This window comes from Selaginella moellendorffii, unplaced genomic scaffold, assembly GCF_000143415.4.
Source record: "Selaginella moellendorffii unplaced genomic scaffold, v1.0 SELMOscaffold_12, whole genome shotgun sequence".
NCBI classification, from domain to species: Eukaryota; Viridiplantae; Streptophyta; class Lycopodiopsida; order Selaginellales; family Selaginellaceae; genus Selaginella; species Selaginella moellendorffii.
Window position 1 is genome coordinate 2,250,256 of NW_003314273.1, and position 16,437 is coordinate 2,266,692.

General features: G+C 51.2%; 5 protein-coding genes, 1 long non-coding RNA gene and 1 pseudogene across 6 annotated transcripts; 3 read left to right on the plus strand and 4 right to left on the minus strand.

Annotated features, from left to right (window-relative positions):
* Positions 1-610: 610 nt before the first annotated feature.
* LOC112346105 (GDSL esterase/lipase At5g03980-like) lies at positions 611-1,758 on the minus strand. The gene is made up of 2 exons (XM_024674202.1): positions 1,264-1,758; positions 611-748 (listed from the first exon to the last, which is right to left on the minus strand). The coding sequence occupies exons 1-2, from the start codon at positions 1,756-1,758 to the stop codon at positions 611-613; spliced, it is 633 nt and encodes a 210-aa protein (XP_024529970.1).
* A 534-nt stretch (positions 1,759-2,292) lies between these two features.
* LOC9660641 lies at positions 2,293-3,584 on the plus strand (annotated as a pseudogene).
* Positions 3,585-3,793: 209 nt separating this feature from the next.
* On the plus strand, positions 3,794-4,465 carry LOC112346088. The gene is made up of 2 exons (XR_002992283.1): positions 3,794-4,045; positions 4,137-4,465. It is a non-coding gene; the product is annotated as an uncharacterized LOC112346088 (long non-coding RNA).
* Positions 4,466-4,967: 502 nt separating this feature from the next.
* Positions 4,968-6,652, minus strand: LOC9659753 (UDP-glycosyltransferase 86A1). Its single transcript, XM_002969542.2, has one exon. The coding sequence runs from the start codon at positions 6,406-6,408 to the stop codon at positions 5,044-5,046; it is 1,365 nt and encodes a 454-aa protein (XP_002969588.2). The 5' UTR covers positions 6,409-6,652; the 3' UTR covers positions 4,968-5,043.
* Positions 6,653-10,726: 4,074 nt separating this feature from the next.
* On the plus strand, positions 10,727-12,088 carry LOC112346106 (pentatricopeptide repeat-containing protein At4g02750-like). Its single transcript, XM_024674203.1, has one exon. It carries the CDS (start codon positions 10,727-10,729, stop codon positions 12,086-12,088), a length of 1,362 nt encoding a protein of 453 aa, XP_024529971.1.
* LOC112346129 lies at positions 12,047-13,358 on the minus strand. Its single transcript, XM_024674300.1, has 2 exons — positions 13,048-13,358; positions 12,047-12,968 (listed from the first exon to the last, which is right to left on the minus strand). The coding sequence occupies exons 1-2, from the start codon at positions 13,339-13,341 to the stop codon at positions 12,144-12,146; spliced, it is 1,119 nt and encodes a 372-aa protein (XP_024530068.1). The 5' UTR covers positions 13,342-13,358; the 3' UTR covers positions 12,047-12,143.
* A 61-nt stretch (positions 13,359-13,419) lies between these two features.
* Positions 13,420-15,954, minus strand: LOC9660643 (probable mediator of RNA polymerase II transcription subunit 26c). The gene is made up of 9 exons (XM_024674299.1): positions 15,152-15,954; positions 15,001-15,066; positions 14,836-14,918; positions 14,686-14,756; positions 14,540-14,631; positions 14,450-14,477; positions 13,855-14,387; positions 13,718-13,790; positions 13,420-13,647 (listed from the first exon to the last, which is right to left on the minus strand). The coding sequence occupies exons 1-9, from the start codon at positions 15,716-15,718 to the stop codon at positions 13,499-13,501; spliced, it is 1,662 nt and encodes a 553-aa protein (XP_024530067.1). The 5' UTR covers positions 15,719-15,954; the 3' UTR covers positions 13,420-13,498.
* Positions 15,955-16,437: the final 483 nt, after the last annotated feature.

Sequence of the window (16,437 nt, forward strand, 5' to 3'; positions counted from 1 at the left end):
AGATGGACTAACAATCGATTAAGGTTGTAAAACTTTTCCATAGAGCTGCGAATGTGAGTTGTGGACAGTGATCTTTTCTGACATAAGTTTTCCAGAGATCCCCGAGGATTTGCACCCTCGCTGCTAGATCCATAGCTTCTCTACTTCCAGGGTTTGTGGAAGTTCTATAGCTCGAGCTAGACGCTGGCCAGGGCTCAACTCGAGCGGCTTTAGGTTGTGATCTGGAAAGAATGGCATGGCTCCTCGGCGTCCTCCAGCCTTCCAGACCTCGCGAGAACATCCAGATCATGCTGTAGTGATCCTTGACGGGTCTCAATGCAATGATCCGCCTGCTCACTCGCGCAACAAGATGGTTGTGAGGATAACTCACAACCATCTCCAATTGTTGCCTTGACACCGCCGTGGCGATCACCGTGATCCACGTCCCTTGGTACCATTATCCGCCTTGACTCTTAAATCTTGGTGCGAGAGAGAAGAGAAGATTTTGAAGGACAAGACCGAAGAAAGAGATGTTTGGCACTTCTTGATCAATCTCTACATGAGCTTTCTCCCGCGTGACCCAAGTTACCACTCGCACAACCTTTTATTTCCTGGTCTTCGAAACAAAATCTCAGGCGTAGTCCGAGGATCCGGATACAAACCACACCTTCCTCCTGCGAGTTAAAAGCGATATCAGCTCTTGCCAAGCCTGGGGATCACCACGCTCCCCACTCATGGATTTTTGGCGTCCACCTCGGCAAGAGCTTCCCTAGTAAGCTGGTCGTATCGTTCATCAGGGTTAAGGCCTAACTAAACTCGTTATGTAGAGGAGGGGCGCAATATTTTTCAAGTGATCAACCCTGGGAAGATTGGCCAGCCCAGGGACCTGAGGGATAGTCTTGTAGAGCCGATCCCGGGTTCGAACCCACCCGAAGAAGAGGGACCCTCAAATAAAACAAACTGATCACTCCCTTTTATTTTAACTCCCTTTTATTTTCCCAAGCATGTTGGGGCACGGATTCGAACACACCACTCCTTCGTACTTACACCTAAAATGTATCAAACTCCACTCAAACTTGCAACGACGCGATCGTGTTTAGTGCTCTTTGAACATTACTTTGAACGCTCTTTTGAGCTGGACGACTAGAGTTTCATGAATGAGACACACTAGAAGACGAGTGCCATGAGATCATGAAGGCTAAAATCAAGGCAATGCTCCTAGCGTGAAGCTCTAATTTCGGGGTTGTCTTTGCTTCTTTCAAGAGACTTTTTCATCTCGCACACCGTGTAGACTGCATCTGTGTGGTTCAATGGCGCACAGCCGCAAAGACCATCTCCATCACAGTTAAACTTGCCACCGCCGCCACAGCACGACTGGAGCGAGTTCGTGAAGCCAAACTCATCCATGTTCTCCAAAACGTAGGTGTTGGCAGCAAACCAATCAAAGTAGTAAACAGTGAGACCGGGATACTCTTGGGTGAGCTCGGCCGCCAAAGCCTGGAGTTGTGAGTTGAAGTAGGAGATAAGCTGGGCAATCTCGACAATACAACCATCCTTGTTGTAGTGGTACACGGGGAACTGCTGGAAGGACTGAAGATAGTTTGGCGAGCAATCGGCGCGGGGCATGTTGTAGAGCAAGACATGGCGAGCTCCGTGTGCGTACAAGTTGTGGATTCCATCGGCCAGGCCCCGGATCACGGCCGGAATTGTGACATTGATCACGTAGCCACCTCCCAGCGGCAGCCCGAAGTTGATATCGCCACCTCCAATCTCGACCATGTAGAGCGCACCATGGAGAGCTATCCTCGCGGCCGTATTCACCCACGACCTTGGAGCGGTGACGCACGAAATCGTCAACCTGGGCAGAGAAGATGTGCGGGTTGGAGAATGGTTGGTTCTCGACCTTGGTCACGGTGGCTCCAGCGTATCCAAAGTTGAGGCTGACAAACTCGGTGCCATTGAATTCGAGGCTCGGTGGAGCTTCTGGATCAGAAAGTCGGGGATGACGAGGCCATCGCTGTAACGTCCGGTGGGCCTTCCGTAGGTGATGTCATAGGGAAACATGCCCGAGAGAGTCTTCCCGCAAGCCTCGATGTCGCGGTTGCCACCATCGCTGAGAGAATCTGCGAATGTAAAGACTACAGTGGGACAGATTGAGCCCCGCCTTGGGCGATCGGATCGCAGCAGACTGAGAAAACAGTGAGGCGATGAAAAGAGCAAAGATTGCAAGAACAGTGGAGGCTATCTACTTGACGAGCGACATGGAGCATTAGCTGGTCCCTAGGAATTCCCATGTACAAGATTACGGGCGTCATGTGGATCTTCTACGGCGGCAGGAGCAGGGGCTCTTCGAAATCTGGAATGCGACGCGCGATTCTTCTCAGGCCGATGCCTTGCGCTCGCAGATCGAGCTCAATCACCAGATCCAGCAGCTGGTATCAGCGCCAGACATGGATACGATCCGGGAATGCGGGGCTGCCAGGGCCAGAATTTTTCTCATCCAGACGCCACGGCAAGCTCGTACAATGGCGGCCGAGAGAGGATCGCTTCCTTCTCGTGATTTGCACGTCCGACCAGATCTCCAATCACCTCATCTGCCTCGAGAAACACATGTTCTTCGCGGCGCTGCTCGATCGCACGCTCGTTTTTCCCGACCCCTGCGTCGATTACTCGTACGAGAAGACGCTCGACATCGCCCACATTTGCAGCTGCCTAGGAGAGAAGACTCTCCTCACACTCCATGAGTTTCTCGGCAAGAACAAGACGGACATCCGGCTCCTGTGCTACATGAGTGGCTGCTTCTTGGACGAAGATCACGAGAAGAAGATTAAAGCTTTGGGACTTCCAAGACCGATGCCTGGCCTGAAGAAGCTTCTCTCAAAGGCTATCCATCTCGTCCTCGCGCGAGCGAATTCGTGGCGAAGTTCTCTTGCGAGGACGAGGTCCTTGGCATAGGGGACGTGTTCTACTCGGACGTGGAGTCGGAGCTCGTAGCACAGATTGGTGGTCCATTTCAGCACTCGTGCAAGACGATCATCCGTCCAAACCGGCCCATTCTTCTCACCGCGCAAAGGTTCGTGCAGACTCCAACTTCATGGCGCTCCACTTTCGTCAGCATGGCTCCTTGAAGTTCTGGTAAGAAGAGCTTCGCCACCTTTTCTCTTCTTCTTATGATCTTTTGTCTCTTTTTTGGCAGCAATGTAAAGAATGAGAGCTGCTTCTTCCCGATTCCTCAAGCTGCCAGCTGCATCTCGAGGAAGATCCAGGAGGCCAAGCCCTGAGTGATCTACATCTCGCGGTGGAGAGCGAGATCACTCTCCTCCAGCAATTGCTCGGCCCTGACGTTCCAATGATCCAGAGGCCACAGCACGACTCGAGAGAGAAATGGGACGCGATCCTGCAAAGAAAAGGCCTGCTAGCTGATAACCAGGTGAGCGATCTAAGCAAGCAGCTTCTTCTTTCTAACGCATTTTTCTTTGATTGCAAAGGTGGTAGCGATGCTGGACAAAACGATCTGCGCTATGGCCCAATCGTTCATCGGGACGCGGGGCTCCCAAGTTTTAATCTGTGTTGGCTATGAAATTTGGATGCTGTCTTTGGCATAGAACACCATCGCAGCTATTGCTACTTCCCCACTCTTTCCGCAATCTCACGATATCATCTGTGAAAGAGAAATTCTCTTCTTGACTTGTTCAAACGCATGCTTCGACGATCAAGCTCCAAGTCTTCGAATTTTCATTTTCCCGTTAGAATATACGTTCCAAGGCTTAAACCAAACTAAGTATAGTTCACGGGTTATGTAGAGGAGGGGCGCAATATTTTTCAAGTGATCAACCCTGGGAAGACTGGCCAGCCCAGGGACCTGAGGGATAGTCTTGTAGAGCCGATCCCGGGTTCGAACCCACCCGAAGAAGAGGGACCCTCAAATAAAACAAACTGATCACTCCCTTTTATTTTCCCAAGCATGTTGGGGCACGGATTCGAACACATCACTCCTTCACAAACCCATCAATAATACATTCTTGAGATGAAGGCTGGAGGTGGCTCTTGCGTCCTCATCACTGGGGTATGTATGTCTTTTGGCACACACGAAAAAAGCAGAGAGAATAAGTTCTCGTCATCGGCTCACTTTCACTTGAACGAACTGTCTTTTCCAGGGAGGGCGCTGGACCTTGCGAGGCGTGGTGGAAACATCACGATTGTGGATTTGTCATGTGAGAATGGGCTGTGAACCCTGAGCTTGGTAAGAGAGCCGACGAATCCGAATCCTCCCTTTGCCATCTTTGTTGAGTGTGATCTCTGCGATCTGGGTGAGAGAGATACTTCAGCATCGGTTTGTTAGATATTTTCCTCCTGTAGAGCAAGTGTGGAACTTCTGTAGCTACCTAGGCACTGGCTCCAGCGGCTTTACGTGAACTTTGCAAGCCGCGAGGAACAAAGCCCAAGAGATGTGATCTGGAAAGAATCTTGTTGCGCGAGTGAGCAATTGTATTGAGTGTTTTGCATCCATGGAGGCGGATCATTGCATTGCGTTAAAGATCACTACAGCAGCGTTCTGGATGTTCTCGCGAGGTCTGGAAGGAGGACGCCGAGGAGCTCATCTACACGCCATGGTTGTGAGGATAACTCACAACCATCTCCAAAAGATAGAATAACTCTTTTGTTGCTAGCGACCGCAGGGTCAAATAAGGATTAGGGCTCTTGAGGTTCTGAGAGACTAGGGCTTTTTCTATCGCTCTACATTGGCAACGCTGACGATCGGCATGGATCCTCATGGATCCATTTTGCCTGGGTGATGGCTGCGCGTCGCCCGGCAGCTCCCGGCAAGATCGTCCTTGCAAAGCTTATACTCCATAGCTTTGTGTTCGAGCTCACGATCTTCTAACAGAGGGGTGGAGGGGGTGATTGTTCTCGTCCACTGCATTGGCGGGTTTTCTCGCAGCGCGTCGGTGGTGACGAGGGGCTTGGACGAGGCGCTAAGGAGGGGATTCGCTTCAACGCGGGATTGCTTGCGTCTTACCAACGGAGAGAATGTGTATGATTTGAAACTTCCAATGTCAAGATCTAGAGAAGCTCCTTTAGACGAGCGCGGGAAACCTCCATGGCCTCCATGGCCTTGGATTTGATTTCCTTTGCTCGTTTCCTCAGCGTTTCACTGCCCATCAAACTCCTGGCTGCTCGCTCGACTTCGCTCCTTCCAACAATCCTGGAGCTTCCATCGCTGCTGCTCTTGCTCTCGATCCTCACCCCGGCTCTCCACATGTCCACCATGAACTTACAGTTGATGGGCTGGTCGCCCAAGATCGGCCACCCAATCATCGGGACCCCGCAGCTCAAGCTCTCGAGCGTCGAGTTCCAGCCACAGTGCGTAACAAATCCTCCCACGCTCGGGTGCCTGAGAATATCAATCTGCGAGCTCCATGACACGATCAACCCCCGCTTTCCAATCCTCGTCCGCAAGCCCTCGAGGAAATCCCCGAGCTTCCGCTGGGAGCTCTCAGGTAGGACCCAGAGAAAGCTCTGCTGGCTTGCCTCCAAGCCATAGCCGACCTCCATGACTTGTTCTTCCGGGAGCTCCAGCATTGTTCCAAAGCACACGTACAATGCGGACGAAATCTCTTGTGCGTCGAGCCATTCCTTTTGGGTGTGATCTTCCAGATTTGATCCCGGCCCGACGGGCAAAGGTCCAACGTTGACAAGCTTGCGAAATCCCTGCTCTCGCAAAGCACCCAAAGTTTGCTCCTCCACCTCGTCCAAAGTATTGACGAGCAGCCGTGGAGCCTTGAGCAGCGGGTTTTTGAGCTTTCTCATCGAGCTAAAGCCCACTGGATCCAGAGGGTCCTCGGGGATGTCTGTGAAAACCGAGAGCTCGCAAGGAATGCCTGGTATCACGGACGAATCCACCACTTTCTTCTCGGGCGACCGATCATTCCTGGAGAGCGGAAGGAATCCTTTCTCCAGGAGCGTCTCGACGTTGACAGAGATGTGGAGCATGGCCGCCGACGACGTCCAAAACGCAGCAACGTTGCAATCTAAGCTCTCGAGAGGCTCGACAAGCAAGAAGTCAATGATGGCCAGGGAAACCGGCCCGACCTCGCGAGCAGAAGCCGCGACGAGCTTCTTAATCTCGTCCGAGTTCCTGGCCATGATCTCGATGCTCTCGGGGAACTTATAGCCTTCGCTGCGGTTTCTATCGACTTCCAGAGCCTGAAATCTAATGGCTTGCCTCAAGTTTTGGTCGCCATCGCAGAGATGATTGAGGGCCGAGAGTGATGCTCGGAGAGTGCTGCTCGTTGTGATGAATGTGATGTCGGATCCAAGGGACGCTAGCTGCACAGAGAGCTGGAGCAACGGATTAGTGTGGCCAGCGATTGGAAGAGGAATCACCACAACGTGAGACGGATTGGTTTTCGTGCTTCCGGACGCCATAGCTGACAAGCTCTCTCGGCTTGAGAATGAGAAAATGACTTCACAACAAAAGAGTTAGGTTTGATATTAGTAGAACTTCTGACCATTTGCTTGTTGCTTGTTGCTTGTTGCTTCCTTGCTCTGTGAACACTCCCGTGTTTACCGGATCTCTTCATACGTGGCTAGGCTCAAGCCGGGCATTCAACGGAAGGTGGCAAAGCGACACCATTCCAAACGACAGAAGAAAATCTTGGTGAATCTGCTGAAGCTAATGCCTTACTCTTACATGCTTATCAGGTAAGAAAATGTTTTAAGTTGAGATTATATGCATATGTTGAGATTTGTGCCAAGTTGGGCCATAAACAGCATCCACGGTATGGATCACTCATTTTCTCGCAGCTCTTTGGAAAAGTTTAGTCGATGGTTCATCTACCTGGACGAGAATCGACGCCAGGCGATGAGAACCGACTGGAATCTTGGCCAGGATTTTGGCTCCAAGAAAGTGGGAGCTCTGTGGGATTGTTATAGCTGGTGTTCCGATTGAAGGGGAGGCCACAGATCCTGGTTTAGGTCTGTCACGTGGTAGGGGCTTACATTTTTCTGCTGGATGTTCTAGCAGTCTACGTAGAAGCAAACTATTTTTGTGATCAAACGCTACTTTCATCCGATCTTACTAAGATCGCAGGGCCAGTAGAGGGCACCCGTTGAATAGACCCACAGGCATGCGCCAGCTTGTTTCTCGTCCTTGATCAGCTCCAGTATCGCTGCGAACAAGGCAAAGAGAAAGAAAAACATGACAAATGAGTACATGAAAGATACTGTATGTGTTACCTTGAATTATCTTTTCCATTGGTATGAAGCCACCAGTTGCAGCGATCATCTCCTTGGGGACAATGTCAGTCATGGGCGTTTCAACGTACTGAAACATCAGCAATAGTATCAAGTTCGCTTATGATTCTGCAAAAGAAAGAAAAAAGGATGAACTCCAAACACAGAACGTTTGCTCGTATGCCTTCGCTCTGTAATTCCACAAGCGACCTTGTGAACATCACGAGTCCACCTATCATTAAAGAAGAAAACAAACTTAGAAGTCGAGAAACGAAAAAAAATGTACTTACCCTTGGATGCCGAGTAGATTGGATACAAAGGGACAGGAAAGAGTCCGGCAGCCGAGGCGAGATTGACAATGGCTCCTCCGGGACCGTCCTGGGACTTCATAGCTTGGATCTGTTCAAATGATCATCCAGATATGTTTTAAAGGTGTCAGTGGAAATCTCTTCCAGAATCGAGAGTTACTGCTTGGCTTGTGCATTCGATGGCTGCCATGAGGTTCACGCTCAAGACCTTGTGCCATTTATCATCGCTCACGAAGTCCCCCTGCTCGACGATCCCTGCACAGTTGACGCACGCATCCAGTCTCGAGAACGTGTTCTTGTGCTCCTTGAACGCCTTTGCGACTTGCTCTACAGGAGAAAAATATTTAATTGGGAAAAGAAATGCTGGAGTGTCTCTCTCACCTGGATCGCAGACATCACACTCGACGAAGATGGCAAAGGGAGGATTCGGATTCGTCAGCTCTTGGTGCTCCTCTCTTACCAGGCTCAGGGTTCGCAGCCCATTCTCACATGACAAATCCACAATCGTGATGTTTGCACCACGCCTCGCAAGGTCCAGCGCCAGCGCCCTCCCTGGAAAGCCAATTCGATCGAGTCAAAGTGAGCCGATGACGAGAACTTCTTATTCTCTCTTCTTTCTCTTTTGCTGTGTGTGCCAAACGAAGAGACATACCAATGCCGGATCCAGCGCCAGTGATGAGGACGCAAGAGCCACCTCCAACCTTCATCTTCAGCTCGTTCAAGAATACATTATAGACGTATTTAAAAGAAAGCTATAAGCTGCCTGGGTTTGAGGGTTTCACAAGTTTTGCCAGCCACTTTCTCGATAATGACATGCTCTGAGTAAAGTTGGTGCTTAAAGGGAAGGATGAAGTCGTCATTGTGATGACCGTGAGAGAAGGATGCTTAGAATGCCCCGTTAGGATCAACGAGACAATTGTGTCGGGCAAAAGACTCGCAAGAATTTCTTGCATGAGGATTTCTTCTAGAGAATCCCGTGCGAGATGATGATACTTGAGAATAGCATTGAGCTTTATTTTTCCCTGCTCTTGGTCTGACAACAGATTTCATTGAACCAATGGTGATATATATATATAATCTGCTTTTAATAAAATTTAGATTAGTAGAGTTAGTCTTAAGCACTAGCAGCTGGCTACGTTTGAAGTACCAGCTTATAGCAATTTTCTCTCTATGGTATTATTTTCATTATAAATTGAAAACTTCCTTTAAACAAAGTAATTATCCAAGAAGAAGGCCTTAACGTGAAGCTCTCTTCATTTTTGGAAACAAAGTCCAGATACGAGTGGAATTTCTGCCGTCAATCAGCACCTTTGAGCCACCCTTTGAATGCCAGTGCAATCCAAGACTTCTGGAATGGTTGTGACTGGTTGTTGTACATGTTGAGGTTTATATCGAGTTTCACTGTGCATGGCAATCATGCCACCTCAGTTGTTGAGAAGCCGCATAGACACATCGCTCTGTGTCATCCTTTTGGGCACTAAGGATGAATTGGAGCGTGTCTCACCAGGCCCGGGTTTCAATTGGAAGAACACCAGCTTTCATACCAATCAGCCTGTACTGAATTGGGCTGCAAAGTTTCGGTGGGTAACTTCTAGGTCTGCCCAGCCTTTCTTGTGTTGTCCCAGCAGGATTGCCAGTATCTGTGTAAGAGTTGGCGCTGAGCATCCCAGTGGACAGAGCATTTTGTGGAGGGCTCGCTGTCCAGCTGCCATCTGGGTTTGAATGCCTGGTTTCCACAGTCTCATGTTGCTCAGCATGTACCACAGGTATTTGTATTTGTTGGTCTTGCTCACATCCTGCCCATGATAGTAAAGACGCAGGCTTTTTTGCCACGGCCATATATGAGGAGCTGAGTCTTCTCGAGATTGATTGAGAGTTATGTGAGGGAGTAGAAACGTTGAAAGGCATTTAGTTGGCATCTAGCAATAGCTGATAGAGTCTGGCTAGCTATATAGCTGAGAGCTTTTTGTCCTAGAACGGCATCAATGTATGACTCGATGCTGGGTTGTCCCCATAGTGCTCGTAGAGTATGGGCGTTAAGGTTCTGGATCCTCCTCAACGTATCGTGGGTGCCAAGTTGGACGACGCTCCACTCGCATGGGTGAGATCAAGTCGGATCCACGATGTCAGCCGCAGTCATGGTCGCGTGCATGTAGCTGATGGTGGAAGTAGTTTATCCTTCTCATGGGGACTGCGGTGTAGAGAGGGATTGACAAAGATGATCACCGTTGCCCAGTTGCTTTGCGTTTGAATGGCACTGCTGCAATTCAAAGAAGCTACTTGATATGACAAGATGAGGATGGTGTCCTGTGTTGGGTGTAGTCCCTGGGCTCCATCATACTCCAGCTGATGAGTGCTCGTGATGGGAATGCCTGTGGCTATGGGCAGGAGCAAACTAGATGGCACCAATGAAGCGTGTCCTAATGGGGCATGCTTGTGATTGCACCACTCCAGATTCATTTGCGCTCTCTTTGTGACCAAGGGTGAGAGGAAGATTGGGCTCTACCCTTCAATTTGTCTTATAAACTGGCGAGAGAAAGCGAAGCAGGGGTTGTTTTCTGAGATTTCGGCTTGAGCTCCCGCCTGATCTTTGCTGCCATGTCTCGTTGCCATAGCTATCTTGGTGGCTCCTCATTATAAACATTGTCACAGCTCCTCACAATACCCACCATCAAGGGGGACAGATCCGAGGTTCTTGTTATTACCATCCACACTGTTAATTTAGGTCATTGTTCAGAGAAGCTTTTATTTATAAACACGCCCACGTGGCAGACCTTTATATTTACTTTGGAATATTCCCGCGACCATTTGTTTTAGGGTTTATGAGGAGCAGTGACGCAATTGTACAACACATCAAAGCTTGCGCCAGGCTTCCCAATCTCGATCGGGCAGCCCAGATCCATCGCCACATTCTAGACGACCCACAGCTCCAGCACGATCGCCTCCTCGCCAATCTTCTCATCAATCTCTACGCCCAATGCGGCAGCCTCAGCCACGCCAAATCCACCTTCGATTCCATCCAATCCCCAAATCCCTTCTCCTGGAATCTCCTCCTGCAAGCCTATGCCCAGAGCGGTCGCCTCCAAGATGCCGCTGCTGCCTTCCGCAAGATGCCGGCCAGGGGCATTGTTTCCTGGACCTCGATCCTCGCGGCATTTGCCAGGAGTGGGCATTTGGAAGAGACCTGGAGCTTGTTCTTGGAGATGCCCTGCCGGGACGTGGTGGCCTGGACGACGATGCTCGTGGCTACGATCCAAGCCGGGCTCGTCAGCCACGCATCCCAGATCTTCCACAAGCTGCCCCAGTTCGATGTGATCTCTTCCACCGCCATGCTCCAATCACTCGCCAAGGACCCGTCGATGCAGCACCACGCCAAGGAGCTCTTCGATTCCATGCCTGAGCGCAACGCGTTCTCCTGGAACGCGATGCTCCAAGCCTGTGTTCTTCATGGAGGCAGCGATCAAGCGAGGGATTTCTTCCACCAGATGTCGCAGAGGGACGCAGTGTCGTGGAATCTGCTCGTCGCGGCCTCAGCCCAGGCAGGGATGAGCGATGAGATGACCACGATCTTTGAGAGAATGCCACAGCATGATATTTCGACCTGGAACCAGCTGCTTGGATGCTTCTCTGATCTTGGAGAGCTGGAGCAAGCCGAGACGATCTTTTTCACCCGAGCTCCCCAGCGCAATGCGCTCTCCTGGATCTCGATGATCCACGCCTACAACCGCAAGAATCTCCCGGACAGAGCGAACTCCACCTTCCATCGCATGCCGGCATGGAACGATTTCGCCTGGGTCGCGATCATCCAAGCCAACGCCGCCAACGGCGATCTCCCCCAAGCGCAGACCCTGTTCCACACCATGCCGGCCAAGAATCTCTTCGCCTGGAGCACCATGGTCCAGGCAGCGGCATCCTCCTCCTCGGATCACTCCCAGCGCCTCGCCCGGCGATATTTCGATCGAATGCCGCAGCGGGACGTCGTGTCATGGGTCGCCATGGCCGCATCGAGCGCGCGGCTTGGAAACCTGGAATCCGCGCTCGAAATCGTCGAGCAAATACCCGACAAGAACATCATCTCCTGGACCGCGATCATCCAGGCGCTCATCCGGAGCGGCTACCATGCCCAGGCGCTCGATCTCTTCCTCGCGATGCAGCAACTAGGGATCCATCCCAACGAGGTAACCTTCCTCGCGGTTCTTACTGGCTGTAGCCACGCCGGGCTAGTGGATCGAGCCCGCGACCTCGTGCTCTCGATGGGCCAGTCGTACGGGATGTGGCCGTCCATGGACCTCTACCTGTGCATGGTGGACGTACTGGCACGGGCAGAGCGGCTGGAGCTGGCCGAGGAGCTCATCCGTACAATGCCGTACTTCCCCGATGACGTGGCATGGACGTCGCTACTGTCCGCCTGTAACTCCAATGGCGACCGGGCAGGCGGTGCCCGAGCTGCCCGAGAGATCATACGGATGGTCGCGGGCGATGGCACGCCGTACGTCCTTCTCTCCAACACGCATGCTCAAAGCGATGGCAATGGAGCTTTAGATTTTCCGTCCTTCGATTTGTGACAACTATATAGTAACAAACAGAGTGAGGTTTTGTATACTGGAAGATCTTCTCCCATCACTCTTCCGTGATCCTGGATCGATAGCTTCGACTTTTCTGGTTCTTGGAGCTCGACTGTGCGTTTTCTTCCATGGCCACACCCTCGTCTTCCAATCCTCTAACGGCGAAGCTCACAGAAGTAGCGCTGCCGCTTGGAGTAGTCGAGTCCTTGGTCGATCCACCAGGCTTGGATGATCCAGCTCTCTCTTTGTTGGCTCGAGGAACGAAGGGGACGTGCTGTGGAAGCTCAAAAGGCTGCTCTCCTTCTCCTTCATTCTTGGTAGAATTGATGGCCGCCATGGTGGATTGCCACGCCTGGACGTTGTTGCTATTGCCTTCTTCCCCCCAGTCAAGAGTGTAGTGCGTATACTTCTCTGGATGCCTTACGTGATGAGGAACGTTTCTGTAGCGATCGATCCCAGCTCTCTGGCGATGACCACCATCATCTCTCGGAGTTCTTCGCGTTTTCTGGTTCTCCTCCTCTACTGCAAACCTGACCTTCTTCTGTGGACGATCGTCACGGCTTTCGTTCTTCCTCTTGTCACTAGAGTCGGAAGTCCGAGTTCCATCACCACTACTTTTCGGCCTGGAACTCGAAGTTCTCCTGTACAAATCCCCGGTCCTATGCAAATCCGGTGTGGTGCCATTGATCTTGGCTTCTCTCGCTTCTGCGAGACGATCTGCTGCTGCTGCTTTGCGCGATGCTAGATCATCTCGAGCCATAAAGCTGGCGCCGGAAAGAACACTCAAGCTGTCAAAACTTGCCTTGACATCGCTTGTGTAGAGCCGATCACCAGCGCCCTCTCTTCCCACAGCCACCTTATCATACTCGTCCTCTTCATCCTGGGGTATATGAAAGATCAAACAAAGCAACGAAAAACTAAGAACACTGGGCATTTTTCTCCAAGATTTTCTTGCTTACCTCGTAATCCAGAGTGGTGTCCATGCCGACCATAGCTTGCACTCGAATCATCTCTTCTTCTTCGTCCACATTCTCGTCCCCATTCTCGTCCTGCCTCACCCTCTTCGTCGCCTGCTCCTCCTCAGACCTAAAACTCGACGAGCAAGTCGGCCCTTCGTCCTCGTCGTCACTGTTCGCCGCTGGCCGCCATTGCTGCCGCTCCAGCTGCGTGCCACTGACGGACCACAGCGATGGCGCGCTTCCATTCCCCAGCCCGCCAAACACCTGATCCAATCTGCTCTGGAATCCCTCCATTTTTCCCAAGAACCCTAACTTTGCCAGGGACAAAACTTTAAACCCTATGTCAGATCCACGGTCACAGAGCCCGCCACGTGTCACAAATTCAAATATTTGAATTTTAGGGCGAGTAATTTGCGAAGATGGCTAGAGATCTTTCGATCTTTGGCGTTGATCACCGCCTGCCGTGGATCGAATTGTATCTGTTGTTGTGTTGAGCGTGATGCAATTTGCTGCTCCCGCTGGCTTTCGCGGCCTTTGGACCTCCTTTCCCTTTGGGAAGATCCGTGAGCTCCATCACTTGAACTGTTCGTTGCTTCTTGGCTACACACATAGAGTTGCAAATCTCTTAACACCTCGAGCAAAGAATCAAAAGAGATGAGAAAAAATTTACCATGCTCTGCCTGTTTGTAGCCTTCATGTAGCTTTCTCTTAGCAGCCGCAAGCTTATCAGTCGATCCCCCGGCCTGGAAAGTTTACCAAAGTTTTTCGAGCGAAGAAAAACTCCAGGAGATGGAAGAGAAAGAATACCTTGCTTGAGCTGCTCATCTTGCAGCTCTGTATCCTCTCATCAACACTCCTCTTGCTGGCTGATGATGGAAGAGACGTAGACGACGATTTTGGTTTCGACACGGACGCTACGCCGGGCTTCAACGAGCGAGACGTGTTGCTCGTCGCTGCCCTGTGTCTCTGATCGTCCGGCCTTTGCTGCTTCGCAGCAACACTGCTGCTACCAGAGCTGTGCTTCCCATTCGCAGCAGCAGCTGCTGCTCCTCCTGCTTGGCTTCCTCTAAATCCATTTTGCTGTTGCGAATTCGGCACTTTTGCCCTGCTCGATTCCCTCTCACCGCTTCTTTTGCTGTCCGAGTTCTTCGAGCTATCCTTTCTGCTAACGCTAACCTGATGCTTGTTTTTTCTGTCCGCCTCCGACTCGCCAGTCTTCCTGCTTACCGCCGCTGCTGGCTTTGTCTCTTCCGGCGAGTGCGCGTCCTCATAAATTCCTCTCACCCAGTCGCCAGAGCTTCCTCGTCGGGGCTTCTCGTTCATATCTCCGGAGCCAGCAGCTGTTACATTCATTAACACAACATGTGAGGAAACTCGAACTGGAAAGGAAGAGATGACTTACACATATCATCCTCAATAAAATCGAAGAGCTGGAGAAAACGATCACTTAGACTAAGAGGACAAAGTGCTATTAGCTAGCTCGAAAGCTTACCTTGTTGACTTCCAAAGGAGCCGTCCCGGCAGCGAGGAGCTCGCCTTCGTCAACAGGTGGAGAAGGCAATCCATAGTTATTGTCAAAATGGCCTGCGGATTAAATTGAGAAACACAAAACAAGCGAAATTTCATTTAATGACGAACCTGTAGCATTAGTACCACCAGCAAAATGCTCTGCACTCTTGGTCCATTCTTCAGCAAGAGTCTTCCATCCACTGTTTATAAGAAGAAAAGAATTTTTTCCAGAGTTTAGCTAGAGAGAACTAAAGAAAGAAGAAGTCGGGCAAAGAAAACCTGACGAGGCGTTTCACAATGGATCGTACTCTCAAGGACGGATGCTTGCGCAGATTGTTCACCGGTCTTCCAATCTCAGTAGCCTGCGCGCCACCAAACAAACGTCACAAACCGAGCACGCAAAGGAGCAAAGCAATGCACATAAAAATCTCCACTCCACGCTACCTTGAGAGCCTCGAACGAGATGTGCATGCTCTCCAATCTCTCCAGCGCCTCGCAGAGATAATCCTCCTGGAAGAAGAAGAAGAGACCACAAAGTTACTTGTTCCAGTCGATCGATCACCAATAAAAACGAGGACGAGGAACCAAGACCAACCTCGTCTGCAAAGTGGGAGATTTGGTTCTTGATCCGGTTGATCTCTTTGATCCTCCGAGACTCCTCCTCCATCTCGTCCGTGAGAGCTTCCACGTCCATGTAGCTACAATCCGCCTTGGATTTTCTCCTGTTTCTAGACTGTTCTTGGTCGGCATTATCATCCTGGTCGTCGTGTTCTTCCTCCTGGTCCTCCTCTTCGTCCACGACCTCCACCTCCTCCTCCTCCTCCAAATCCTCCTCGTCCTCGCGAAGAGCTCCTCCTCCCGACACCACCAGCTTGTTCTCCGCGACATCATCCTCCTCGTCCTCGTCCTCGTCCTCCTCGCCATCGCCACCGTCGGATCTAGACATGGCTCCTCCGCCATTCTCCTCCTCCTCCCCCTCGCCATCGTCACACTCGCACAGCCCTGTGAGATGCGCCGTCGGGCAGAACATCTTCTCCGTGAACTTGTCCCGCCGCGCGCGCAGCTCCCCCGGCTGCTCCACGGCCGCGATGGTGATCGCGCGATCGATCACGGTCCAGATGTCCGATCCGGAGCTCTGGAAGAAGGATTTCCACTTGTCCATGGGCTCTCCCGCGCGGCGGCGCCGCCGGGAATTGGATCGCCGCGCCGCCCTTTTCCTGCCCAGGGGATCACAAACCTTTTTCGCAGCTGCCGCGATCAATGCACGCCATATCCGGTCTCCTCCTCTCTAGCGTCGCGATCCAACCCTACTTACACCAAATCCAAGCCTCCATTCCCAATTCCCCCACTGCGACAAAAATCCTGGGGATTTGATTTTGGGGGTTTGGGTTTGTGGGAGTTTTTCTTGGTTTTCTTTTTTGCCCTTTTTCTTTTTTGGGTGGTTTTCTCAGTAAAATTCTCTAACGAATATTCGACCATCGTTCACGCGCATGCGTCCGTATCTACACATGTAGTATTTTGTTTCCTTGTATGTGATTTAAGAACATTTCTCGCTAAGTAAATATGTCTGTCAATCTTGTGGCCGGGAATATTCGACTACGGAACCAAGTTTCACGCGCATGCGCTCTTCCGATACGTATATCGTTTTTCACTACCTAGTACAGAAATCTCGCAAATTAAAAAGAAATTAAAACGTAGAAAAAAGCTAACCATTGTTTTACTGTCGATCCAACACCCGGACAAGCGCAACCGCACTGCCGCCTCCACAGAGCCGCGTAAAAACTCTCAGTGCTAGCTGTCATGGCCGAATCGCAGCCGCAGCTTTTTTGTCCACATGGCAAAATCTCCGGGCCCCGCCGGTACGGTGCAGGGAATATACCC

Excerpts from the sequence above, each read along its gene's own strand:
- LOC112346105 (XM_024674202.1), bottom strand. The coding sequence starts at position 1,758 with ATGGTCGAGATTGGAGGTGGCGATATCAACTTCGGGCTGCCGCTGGGA. Across the intron at positions 749-1,263 it reads ACACAGATGCAGTCTACACG|GGAAGCTCTTGCCGAGGTGG; the intron begins GTGTGCGAGATG and ends CCAGCTTACTAG.
- LOC9659753 (XM_002969542.2), bottom strand. The coding sequence starts at position 6,408 with ATGGCGTCCGGAAGCACGAAAACCAATCCGTCTCACGTTGTGGTGATT.
- LOC112346106 (XM_024674203.1), top strand. The coding sequence starts at position 10,727 with ATGCCCTGCCGGGACGTGGTGGCCTGGACGACGATGCTCGTGGCTACG.
- LOC112346129 (XM_024674300.1), bottom strand. The coding sequence starts at position 13,341 with ATGGAGGGATTCCAGAGCAGATTGGATCAGGTGTTTGGCGGGCTGGGG. Across the intron at positions 12,969-13,047 it reads ACACCACTCTGGATTACGAG|GATGAAGAGGACGAGTATGA; the intron begins GTAAGCAAGAAA and ends CATATACCCCAG.
- LOC9660643 (XM_024674299.1), bottom strand. The coding sequence starts at position 15,718 with ATGGACAAGTGGAAATCCTTCTTCCAGAGCTCCGGATCGGACATCTGG. Across the intron at positions 14,919-15,000 it reads TCTCGTTCGAGGCTCTCAAG|GCTACTGAGATTGGAAGACC; the intron begins GTAGCGTGGAGT and ends GGTGGCGCGCAG. Across the intron at positions 13,791-13,854 it reads AGATGAGCAGCTCAAGCAAG|GCCGGGGGATCGACTGATAA; the intron begins GTATTCTTTCTC and ends TAAACTTTCCAG.